The 11,347-nt window shown below is 58.5% G+C and overlaps 3 protein-coding genes across 3 annotated transcripts; 1 reads left to right on the top strand and 2 right to left on the bottom strand.

Annotated features, from left to right (window-relative positions):
- Positions 1 to 151: 151 nt before the first annotated feature.
- On the bottom strand, positions 152 to 4,957 carry PSEUBRA_005308 (Cytochrome b5-like heme/steroid binding domain protein; the record flags this gene model as incomplete). Its single annotated transcript, XM_016438749.2, has 1 exon — positions 152 to 4,957. The coding sequence occupies one exon, from the start codon at positions 4,955 to 4,957 to the stop codon at positions 152 to 154; it is 4,806 nt and encodes a 1,601-aa protein (XP_016290604.2).
- A 2,895-nt stretch (positions 4,958 to 7,852) lies between these two features.
- Positions 7,853 to 9,568, bottom strand: PSEUBRA_005307 (Chaperonin Cpn60/TCP-1; the record flags this gene model as incomplete). Its single annotated transcript, XM_016438745.1, has 1 exon — positions 7,853 to 9,568. One exon carries the CDS (start codon positions 9,566 to 9,568, stop codon positions 7,853 to 7,855), a length of 1,716 nt encoding a protein of 571 aa, XP_016290603.1.
- A 462-nt stretch (positions 9,569 to 10,030) lies between these two features.
- PSEUBRA_005306 (Ubiquitin fusion degradation protein UFD1) lies at positions 10,031 to 11,320 on the top strand (the record flags this gene model as incomplete). Its single annotated transcript, XM_016438767.1, has 1 exon — positions 10,031 to 11,320. One exon carries the CDS (start codon positions 10,031 to 10,033, stop codon positions 11,318 to 11,320), a length of 1,290 nt encoding a protein of 429 aa, XP_016290602.1.
- Between the last annotated feature and the right edge of the window lie 27 nt (positions 11,321 to 11,347).

Below are 11,347 nucleotides of genomic sequence, written 5' to 3'. Positions count from 1 at the left end.
ATGCTTGCGTCTCCAGGGAAACTGATTGTTCTGTTCGTACAAGTGATGATAGTCGAAAGGACCGTGGGAAGAAGAGGGGGCGAGCTCAAACATCGATCAAGGGTCTAGAGCCCATTTTGCTGTTGTGCCTTGGTGCTGTCGTGCTGCTCGGTCAATGCTGGGGAGGAGCGGCGCCGGGGGGAAGGTTGCCGATTCGGTTGGCAGCAGGAGGAGGCGAGGTCGGTGCATGGGGCGCCTGCGACGTGCGTCGCGCACCACGCTGCACCTGTCGCACACCCTGAGCGCTGGCGACGGGTCCGTCGTCCACCAGGCTGAATCCTCGTGTGATCGGACGATGCTGCTGCGACGAACTGGCCGAGCTGAAGCCGTGCTGCGATGCGATGGGCGACACGGACCCATCCGTCTCGGGCTCCGCCGTGTACGCCTGCATCGGGTACGCTGACTCGCTCACCGTGGGGTAGCGCTGCTCCGTCGACACATCGCCGTGTCGCACTGCCGCGTCGGCTCCGACGAAGCGGCGTGGTTCCGGATCAGGCGAGCTGGAGGCAGAGCCCATCATGGGTCGCTTCTCCTCGTCAGCAAGGTCGGTGTGCGGGTATGCCTCGTACACAGCCGCTCCAGGTGGAGCCGGCAGACGCGCGGCACTGTGCTGTGAAGGCGAGAAGGCGCTGACGCTGCCGAGAGCGGGGTGGCCAGAGTTGTGCGGCAGAGGCGTGGGCGAGGTGGCACGCGGTCGCGGCACCACCACGTTGCCAGGCGGCGAAACACCGGCGCTGCGCTGCTTGGCATCGGTGGCAAGAGGAGCAGGCAGCTCGAGCAGCGGAACTGCATCCAGACGCGCACGAGCTCCCGATGCGCTCTTGCTGTGCGACACCTCCGAAGCGTCCGGTCCAAACTGCGAAGCGCTCGAAGACATGGCGTTGGGCAAAGCCCGACCGAATTGGTCGTGCTGTCCGTTCGAATGGAAGGTATCCGAAGAGACCATCGAGTAGCGCATGCTGCTGGCCCTCTCGGGCGATCCGCTGCGTTGCACGATATCGTAGGTCGAGTCGCGCGAGTGCGTGCCCGACTTCCAGCGACGCTCGCGTTCGAATTCGGCCCATCGCTTCATAACGATGTGCGACGGGTCAAACTTGCCATCCGCATCGCCGTGGTTGTCCTTCTTGTTATCGCCCTGCACCACTCGCGTAGCACCCCACGAGAAATCGTCCATGTGCCAGTACGCGTACATCGGCAGCACAAAGTTCCAAATGGGAAGCGAGCACAGGTAGATCAACATCCAGCCGAGGTAAGCGACCTTGCGCGACGTGACCACGATGAGGATACCGGGAAGACCCAAGATGAGCGCGAGCAAGATGAGCGGGATCGTAGGGGTAGGAACGTTGGGCAGGAAGGCTTGCACCACGACGTAGAGCGTGAAAGCGATGGCAGCAGGAAGCACCAACGTACCCGTCAGCTCCATGAACACAACGAAGCGCATCGAAAAGCAGAAGGTACCGCAGAGATCGTTGACCAGCACCAGCTCGAACAGATTGTGCACCGTCGAGTTGATCCATCGTCGACGCTGCGACAGCAGGATGCGGAAGGTGTCTGGCACGATGGTCTTGCAGACCGCTTGCGGCACGAACATCATCTTTCGCTTAGGGAACGTCTTGAGCATGAGCGTCGTCAGGTATCGGTCCTCTCCGAGCAACAGAAGGTTCTTCTTGTGCAGCGTGTCCACCACGTTCTCCGAGTAGTGCTCGACGATATCCGGGTTGGCCAGGATGGGCACCCAGTAGCCATGCGGACCCTTGGGTGCCTTGATTCGGTAGGCGCTGAAACATCCAGGCAGACAGGTGACACCGCCGAAGCAAGCCTCGAAGGCCTTGGTCTGGTGGTGCGAGATGTAGTACTCAAACACCTGAATCATGGTGACCCAGGTCTCGGATTTGTTCGCAATCTTGGTCTCACCGCAGAGACCCATGATCTCGGGGTCTTCGACCATGCAGGCGACCATGCGCGAGAGCGAGTCGGGGAAGACCTTGGTGTCGGCGTCGACGCAGAGCACAATCTCGTAGTTGTCCGGAGAGACGCCCGTGACGCGCCAAATGTTGTTGAAGAACTCGTACTCGAAGGCGGTCATGCGCTCGTCGAACATGACCTTCTGCATGAAAGCCATGAGCAGCACCTGCGAATCACGCTTACCACGGTTACCGGGCTTAGCGCTGTCGGCCTCGAGAGGCGTACCGCACTTGGCAACGAGGATCATGGGAACACGCTGCTGCTTGGATCGCTCGACGGTCTCGTCGTCATAGTCGTAGAAACCGGCATAGATCTTGCACATGTTGTGGCGCTTGTAGCCGTCGGCGATGGCCACATACGAGTTGCCTTCCACTTCCTCGGCGGGGATGACAAGGTCCTTCATCATCGAGAGACAAATATCAGGGGTCGAGATGTCCGAGCCTGCGCCCTTGACGATACCGTCCGCAATGACGAGCAAAAGCTTGTGGCTGTTGGGGTAGTCGGTGGTGGCAAGACTGTCGAGCGTGGTGCGCAGACCCTCAAACGATTCCGAGTAGGCGGTGACGAGGCAGATCGAGTGTGCCAGCTGGAAGCCGAAGGGGCGGAAATCAGGACCAGGCTGAGGTACAATGTTGTGCAGCGGGAAGGGGCAGACACCCATGGCGCCTTCGCCTGGGCTACCTGAGAACGAGGAACGACGCGAGAGAGGAGCGCCGAGAGAGGCCGAGCTCCTGCCGCCCGAAGGCGAACCTGGCGGAGAGCCGCCAAGGGGCGAAGCGACACCAAGACGGCTGGCACGGGTCATGCGCTTCTCGCTCAGCGGCATGGGAGCACGCGAGCCACTCTTGAGGCTGAGCGGGTCGGCGACCGAGAATCGACTCTGCGTAGGCAGGAACGACTTGTGCTTGCGTGCGTTGGGTCGGTAGCCGGCGGGTGCGGGACGGTAAATGTCGTCGGACCACTGCTCGATCTCGGCGGCTCGCTTCATTCGCTGCTCGTACGTCTCGTTGGCGTAGTTGCCCAGACGCCACGAAATGAACCAGCCGAACATGACGGCCATGAAGAACTTGATGGCGACAACGCCAATGATGAAGACGAGCGAGAGGTAGAGCTCGACCTTGGAGGCGACACAGCCGATGGTCTCGGAGTCGATGAAGCCGACGCGGGTGATCTGCTCGAGACAGGCGAATTCGTTGTCGAGGCGTTGGCGCATGACGGCCGAGGTGACATCGCGGCCAGCCCAGGTTTCGTTACGCCTCTTGACTGTGTCAAAGATGGCGGGATAGTTGAGGCCGGCGGTCAAGTTGTTGAGGCGGTTGAGATCGAGCACGGCGCCACGGAAGACGGCGAGATTGCGGGTGGTGTCGGTGATGTTGTTCCAGTTGAGCGAGACCTGGCCGCGCTTCTTGAGAATCGAATTGGCGGGCTGCGCGCCGTCGTTGAACTGGTCCACGATGGTACCGTTGTGGCACATGGAGATGGTGTTGTTCGCGTATCCACCCCTGCCGTCTTGACGAACGAGATTGCAGTCAAAGTATCGAGAAGGGTTTCCGCCTCCGTTGCGGTTGGAAATGATGCCGGTACAAGCAGCGCCGATCTTCTGGAAGAGCAAGCTGCCGTCCTGTCCTCCGGATGACCACGGCTCCGAGTAGATGGGGTTGGTACGGTTGTAGATCGTGTCGCGGCCAAAAGGATCAACTTGAGGGTGGATGAAGCCATCGAAGCTGTAGTCATAGCCGTTGAAGGTCATGGAACCGACGTCGATGGTGCCGAGCGTGTAGCGGTCGGGGGGCGTGCCGCAGACGGTCTGTGTGAAGCCGAAAGTCAAGAAACCGACGAACAACATGATCAAGGCGATGATGCCGATGAGACCCATCTTTTCACGCCAGGCGCGCTGCTGCTCAGGGGTGCGGATGCCGAAGCATCGGAGGAAGGGACCGGGGCAGCAGATGGTCAAGATGTAGCAGTAGATCATCCAGCCACCGACGGGACCGGGTGCGATCCTCGAGGTCTTGCTTTCGCCCAGGTCGCGAGGCACCTCTTTGGAAGCCTTGTTGCCCGACTTGGACTGCTTGCGACGGAGCGAGACGCCGCGTTTGAGCACGTTGATGCCGGTCTCGACCTGATCCTCGTCTCTCCCGAGAATTGACTTGCCGCGACGCAGAGGCGGAGCGCGACCAAGACCTCCGGGGGGTACGTTGGTGGGACCCGCGACACCGAGTCCGCTGAGACCGCCTCCAGGGCCGACAATGCCAGCCATGCCGGAGCCATGAGGAGCCGCGCCGTGCTGAGGCAAGTGACCTGTTGTCGAAGGCATGTAGCCAACGCGACCGCCCGAGGCGGCCATGACATCCATGTGAGCCGCGTGGTTGCGGTAGTACCATTGACGATGGTTGGGATCCATGCGTTCACGGTCGGGACGGACGAGCGACTTTTTGCGACGGAAGTTGGCGTTCTGCGCCGAGAAGCCCGACTCGGGATCGAGCGAGTTGACTTGAGCCAGAGCGGCGCTGCTGCTGTTGGGATCGTTGAGGCTACGCTTGTCGTCGCCGTACGATTTGACCGAGTCGCGCGAAGGACCGGATCGCTGTACGGGAATGCGTTCTGGTTCTTGGAACGAGATGCCGGGGGGACGCGAGGCAGGTTGGGATGCATTGTTGACGTAGGCTTGGTGGCTTCCGCCGGGACCCATGCCAAAGGGCTGGGAGACGTTGAGGGGGGGCGACATCATACTAGGGCTATGACTTGAACCGAAAGGTTGCTGCTGGTAAGGACGCTGTTGGGATGGTGGTGATTGGTAGCCAGGAGGCAACTGATGTTGTTGCGGCGGCGAGAAGGTGGGTTGCAGTGGACGAGTGTTGGATGGCATGCTGAGAGGAGGTAGTGGTGGAGCATTCGGCCTTTGCGGCTGACCGCTGTGGCCGGACTCGGAAGGCGACTCGAATGGATTCATTGTGAGTCGTCAATGGAGCTGTGGGGTGTTTGAGATGTAGGTCGGTGCAGCGATCTTGAAGTCGATGATGTTTTGATGTGGGTAAACACGGAGCTTCGATCGCAGTGCGAATGATGGTGGACAAGAAAGCAAGCGAATCTAGACTTGAAAGCGATCCATAGGGTCAGAGTTGCGTCGAGAAGAAGTGGGGATACAGGCCGTCGCTGGACGTTTGCCAGGTTTCGATGACTCCGTGGTTTGACCTTCTTAGAGACGATCGAGGTGCTGCGATGGCCAGGTCAGGTGATGCATCCAACGTTGAACTGAGCCAGGTGCCTTCTTCCGAACCAGAAGTCGTCGTTTGTACGGGTGGTCAATGCAAGCCGTCTGCTGTTTGCAGAGTGGTGCCGCTAGCCAAGGAGGCGGAAAGGAGAGGAGACCGTCGATGCGGGAAGGCTGATGTATAGAGAGGAAAAGAGAGAAGCTTTGTCCGCCAGAACTCGCAACGGCCGGAATTGAGAGGGCCGTGAGCGAGTGTGTGGATGGTGAAGCAAGCCAAGGAAGGTGGAAGGATGGTTCGCGAGAGAGAGAGAGGAAGAGAGAACAAGCCAAAAAGCTGTGTGTGTGAGGAGAGGACAGGAAGAGGAGCGAGCAGGTTCTTTCTTTCGCCAGTGTGAGCGGCGTTTGTCGCTGTTTGGCGAGGTGAGTGAGAGCAAGGGGCAGCCAGTCAAGAGCAGCAGCAGACAGGGCTAGAGAGAGAGGAGAGAGAGAGGGGTCACCACGCACAGCAAACAAAAACAGGGTCAAAGCAGAGAGCCGAGAGACAGCGACGGCCAAGATCGAGCAAGTGAAGATCGTCGCTTCGCCGAAGCAGACCTGCAGCTGCAGCCAAAGCCAGCCAGTCAAGCAGCCAGCCTACGAGAACTCAGTCAGCAGCCGAAGTGTATTTTGTTTTTCTGCCAATTCGAAAATCAGTCGGTAGCGCGATTGCAGGATTTTTTTGTTTTTCGAAATCGCATTTTTCTTCCGGGGCCCTCTGGCCAGGGTTCAGCTGCCTCGTGCCTTTTGGCTGCGACCGTGCAGAAGGAACGAAGCAAAAGAAAAAAACACAGCAAAACAACACACATCGGAACACGAAATCCACAAAATAAATTTAATCTTTAATCTAATTAACAAAACGAGTCCTCGACGACCTCTTTGTGCAGCCAGAATCGCTTCAACGCCAAGCCTATGTCAACCGAAGTCTTGAGGCTGGGCTGGCTTGCTGTGCTGACAGTGAGCTGAAATGGCGCAGAAGACATCACTACTATACGAAGCGAGGAGGGCAAGGATGGAGTGTTTGCGAGACCATTCGTCCAGAGGAGGGGCGTTCAAAGGTACACATTGACGTGCTCGAGAGGCTTGTGACTTAGCTGCTAAGCATCTGCTTAAGGCAGGCATTGCCGTTGATTGTGCATTGCTCCGCCTTGCTGCTCGGAAGCAAGTGGGAATGAGTTGGACATCGTGAGAAGGCGCCCCTAACCTACACCGTGGGCAGACCCCTGTTCTGATGAAAGTCGGACAGGAGCACCACACGTTCATCATGGGCAAAGAGTCGGATCGCGAGCCATGGTCAGGGGAGAGGAGATTTCGCCTGCAGAGCGGCTTCCCGAGCTGCTAGGGGCGGTGCTTCAAATTGCTGCTGCGACGGCCTACTCAGCACGTCAACCAGATCGAATTTTCCTTTCTCTTTTGACTTGAAACCACATCGGCTTCACGCGCGAAGGATTAGCAAAATTCGTAGTCGCTCGTGCGATCTGCTTGCATGTCTCACTCTGCAGCGATCCCTGTTGTTCTCCTTTGTGCGATAGTCGCACACGACAATGTCGATGGACTCCGAGCACCGTGCTTGGCCATGTCAGCTTGCTGTTCGGTGCTCCGTACATGCAGAACATCGTCCCATCTGCCGGCTGAGATGCAAAGGTGTGCCATTCGGAAGGGCCACTTGTTTTTGTCTTGCGAGCGTTTCAAGACCAAACTTGAACAAGCACATGCAAGGATCAGCGTCTTGAGAAATCTCTCCGAAGTTTTTTTGGCAGGCGGAAGCAGAGCCTCTGCGAAAAACAAGCGAGGTCCAAGGCAGTGCGTCAGGTTGCGTCGGTTGCGTTGGTGGTTGGTGGCCCCTCGCCTCGCTTGCTTTTGCGCGCTTGGCGAGCACAGCAAAATCCATCTCAAGGCGCAGCTAGCCGGAGCCCCAAGCGTCAAGCATGCGGTTCAGAGACCGGCGATCCCTTTCCTTTATCGTGAGACTGCGGTGTTACGGCCCGACTGTGTAGACTTGAAGTCGACGCTAGAGGAGATGGTCGTCCTGCACGATCTGTTTCACTGGGCATACGTCGATCTCTGCTTGCTGCAGGGTTCACCCTCGATGAAGAGGACAACGTCGTGCGACCTTTAAGTCTGGAGCCCACCAGCTGCGTCCCAGCGATCGTGATCTCGAATCCACTGGTCGACCCACAACTGAAGCCGCCTGCTCAACATGTTCCAGCGACGTGAGAGATCGATCAGGCTCCTGTTACGCCAGCTGAGCTTCATTCATGTGCCGGTGCACTCTAGATGAGATGAAGACGGCGGGGCCGCAGAACGCCATCCTCATCTTCTGCAAGCGCGCTTAGCGTGTGGGAAACAGCGGTAGAGCCGAAACAAAAGACAGACGCCGGACAATGACCATTCGAGACACGGCTTGCATCCGATACTTGCTTCTCGTATCGGGTCATTGCCGTCAGGCCACGTCAGCATCGCCGGAAGCAATCCGATCATGCTCAAAAGACATCGGAACGGCCTACTCACCACGATCAAACACGAGTCCATGAGCACAGCCGCCGTTTTGGTAATGTCAGAATTGTTTTGATTGCTACTCCCTGCTGAGATTCCCCTTCAACGAGAAAGGTGGTAGTCATCGATCCTGAGCAGCAGCGAGACCGTCTCGGTGGCCAGCTCGATGGCGCTCGTGTTGACCAGCAGCGGCTGCAGCACGTTCTCCTCGAGAATGTTGGTGATCTGCCCCTTGCGCACGTTGATGCCCGCGGTCCTCTCGCCCAGCGCATGACGGTTTCGCAGCTCAGTAACGATGCTGATGGGGTTCAAACCCGCGTTCTCGGCGAGCGTCGTGGGGATCACCTCGAGCGCCTCGGCGTACGCCTGGAAGCAGTACGCCTCCATCCCCTTGAGCGTCTGCGAATACTGCGATAGCAGGCGCGAGACGTGGACCTCAGGAGCACCACCTCCCGCGATGAGCGCCTTCTTCTTGACCAAGCAGCGCACCACACACAGCGCATCGTGCAGACTGCGCTCGCTCTCCTCGAGCACGAGCGAGTTGGCGCCCGTGCACAGAATGCTCACCGTGCGACCCATGTTCTTGATGCCCGTGATCTTGACCACGCGCGCCCCGTTCTGCTGCACCTCGTCGATCAGGTCCGCCGACGCAAGCTTGTCCTCCGTGAACGCCTCAATGTCCGCAATCGGCTTGGCGCCCAGCGTCTTGGACACAAACTCGATCTCGTCCCGCTCCACATCCTTGACCACCAGGATCTTGAGCTTGGCCAGGAAATGCAATGCCAGCTCGTTGACAGCATCGCGCAGGATCGACTTTTGGATGAGCAGCACGTTGCAGCCCGTCTTCTTGATCTTCTTGCACATGTTGAGCAGGTATTGACGCTCCTCCTTGAGAATCTTGTCCATCTGTCGGTAGTCGTTGACCACAATCTGGTTGTCCATGTCCGGCTTGGGGCTGCTCAGCTGGAACTGGCACACGGCGATCTTGGCCTTTTCCATGCGAGTCGGGCCGCCGCTGCCAGAGATGACGTTCTGTGCCAAGACGAGCCCTTCCACGAGCTCCGTGTCGTCGATCGTGCCGCCCACCTTCTTGACAATGCGAATGTCGCGAAGGTCGACGTTGTCCTGTGCATCTGCGGATCGCGAAGCACGCGCTGGTGTCGTGCCCTCAGCGGCAGTCGAGGCGGTGGCAGAAGTGTTGGACGATGCCGACTTGGACGCAGCGCTGGACGAAGAAGGAGTCACGAGGCGAGTGACGGCATCGACAGCGATAGGAGCGAGAACGGACGAGTACTGCGACACGATCTTGGAGTTGAGCGAGGTGCTTGCAGCGCGGAGGAGCGACTCGCGGTCGTTGAGCTCGACGGGCGTCGAAATGTCGGTCAGGAACTCGACCGCCTTGGCCGCAGCCTTCTGGAACGACTCGGCAATGATGGTGGGGTGGATACCCTTGTTGAGCATCTTCTCGGCCGCACCCAGCAGGCTTCCAGCGACAACGACAACCGAGGTGGTACCATCACCGGCTTCGACGTCCTGTGCTTGCGAGAGCTCGACCAGCATCCTGGCGGCTGGGTGCATGACAGCCATGTGTTTGAGGATGGTTGCGCCGTCGTTGGTGATGACCACTTCGCCGTTCGAGGTCTGGATCATCTTGTCCATGCCTTTGGGGCCGAGCGAGGTGCGGACGGCATCGCTGACTGCCTTGGCGGCCGACAGATTCGATCTCCTGACCTCATCAGGCTTATCGGCGTTCTTGAAAGCGTTCTGCGAAGGACCGCCCCTTGCCACAGGTGCAGCTGCGGATGTTGCTGCTGACATGTTGTTCTGCTGTATGAGGGTGAGATGGTGGATCTTCGAGTGGAAAGCGTTCTGAAAGTGCAACACACACACACACGAAGTCCAAGCGTTTTCCTGTTCTTCTCAAATCAGAGTCGGTGCACGACGCAGCGCGCGCCTCTGGCTGAGTGTTGGTTTGCCTGGAAAAGAAAGCGGAAGAAGAAATCAGAGCGCGTTCAGCCTGAGTTGGTTCGGCAGGGCAAGTAAGCGTGACATAAGCCGCTGATTGCGCATGCTCACTGGACCCTGGTCCCACGCCCTCCGCACATACAGGCTGCTGAGCCTTGATTTTTTGACTGACGTGGACCTCCACTTGCCGCCCTGGCTCTCACCTTGCTTCGAGCAGCATCCTCCTTCACTCACCTCATCTCAACACACATCGATCCGCGATCAGACAGCACGGTAAGGCCGATCAAATCCTCGCCTTATCGCCAATCAGCCAAGATGTCCATGTTCGGCGGCATCGAAGGCGGCTATGCCAGCTTCAACCGCTTCATGCAGAATGGCATGGACACGCGCTTCCCCCGCCCCCCACGGGCCTACGACGAATACTTCAAAGCGTACAGCATGGCGATGCTGCCCGGCAAAGAACGTCTCAATGTCAGCTACGGAGGCAAGATCATCATGCCGCCCTCCGCCCTTGCGCATTTGACCAATCTCGAGATCGAGTCGCCATGGTTCTTCGAGCTTCGCACCACGGGCGCATCCGAGGTGCGACGCACGCACGCCGGTGTGCTCGAGTTCATCGCTGATGAGGGTAATGTACACCTACCAGCTTGGATGATGCGCACACTTGGGCTGTCAGAGGGCGATCCGATCCGGTTGACGGGTGCGACGCTACCAAAGGGCAAGATGGTCAAGATCCAGCCTCAAACAGTCGACTTTTTGGAGATCAGCGATCCAAAGGCCGTGCTCGAGCAGGCCTTCCGCAACTTCTCCGCACTCACACCGGGCGACATTGTCGAGATCAGCTACAACTGTCTCACGTTTGAGATTCTGATCATGGAGATCACACCTAGTGCAGACGGCATCTCGATCATCGAGACGGATCTAGAGGTTGACTTTGCACCACCAAAAGGCTACGTGGAGCCCACACCACAACCGCGTCCTCCACCGCCGACCATGGCATCCAAGCTCAACATCGACAATGCACGTGTCGACTCGATCCCACCCACACGCACATCCACACCTGGCTCAATGGCAGGCACAAGCGCAGCAGGTGGCTCAGGCGCCGCCACACCTGCCGGACCTTTCCGCGGCGCAGGTCAGACATTGAGTGGCAAGAAGAGCAAGGGCAAGAAGGAGCGCCAGATCGAGCAGCTCGATCCATTCAGCATGGTCCGCCGTACAGACATGCCGCGCATCATCACCAACGACACCCAACTCACAGAGAAGAAGATCCCCGCTGCGCTCAATCTGCCCTTCGGAAAGCTCTTCTTCGGCTACGAGGTCATTCCTGTGGGAGGCAAGCAGGATGAGGCGGCCAAGGAAAAGGTGACGGAGACATTCGGTGGATCAGGGACTACTTTGTCCGGTCGAGCGCCGCGTCCGAAGCCACAAGAGTCGCAAAACAGCAAGCCGGTGAACGAACAACCAACAGCATTCACTTTGGGTGGAGGTCGCGTGCTAGGAGAGAGCTCGCGGAGCAGCCGATATGCTACGCCTTCAGGTGGCGACGACGCCCGCAGCCTCAACGACAGCAGGCGCGACGTCATCGAGATCGACTCCGATTGATGCCATCTCAGCACCATATGATCGCTG

The sequence above is a fragment of the Kalmanozyma brasiliensis genome (genome assembly GCF_000497045.1).
Source record: "Kalmanozyma brasiliensis GHG001 unplaced genomic scaffold PSEUBRA_SCAF5, whole genome shotgun sequence".
Lineage (NCBI taxonomy): Eukaryota > Fungi > Basidiomycota > Ustilaginomycetes > Ustilaginales > Kalmanozyma > Kalmanozyma brasiliensis.
This window is presented reverse-complemented; position numbering and strand designations above follow the sequence as displayed.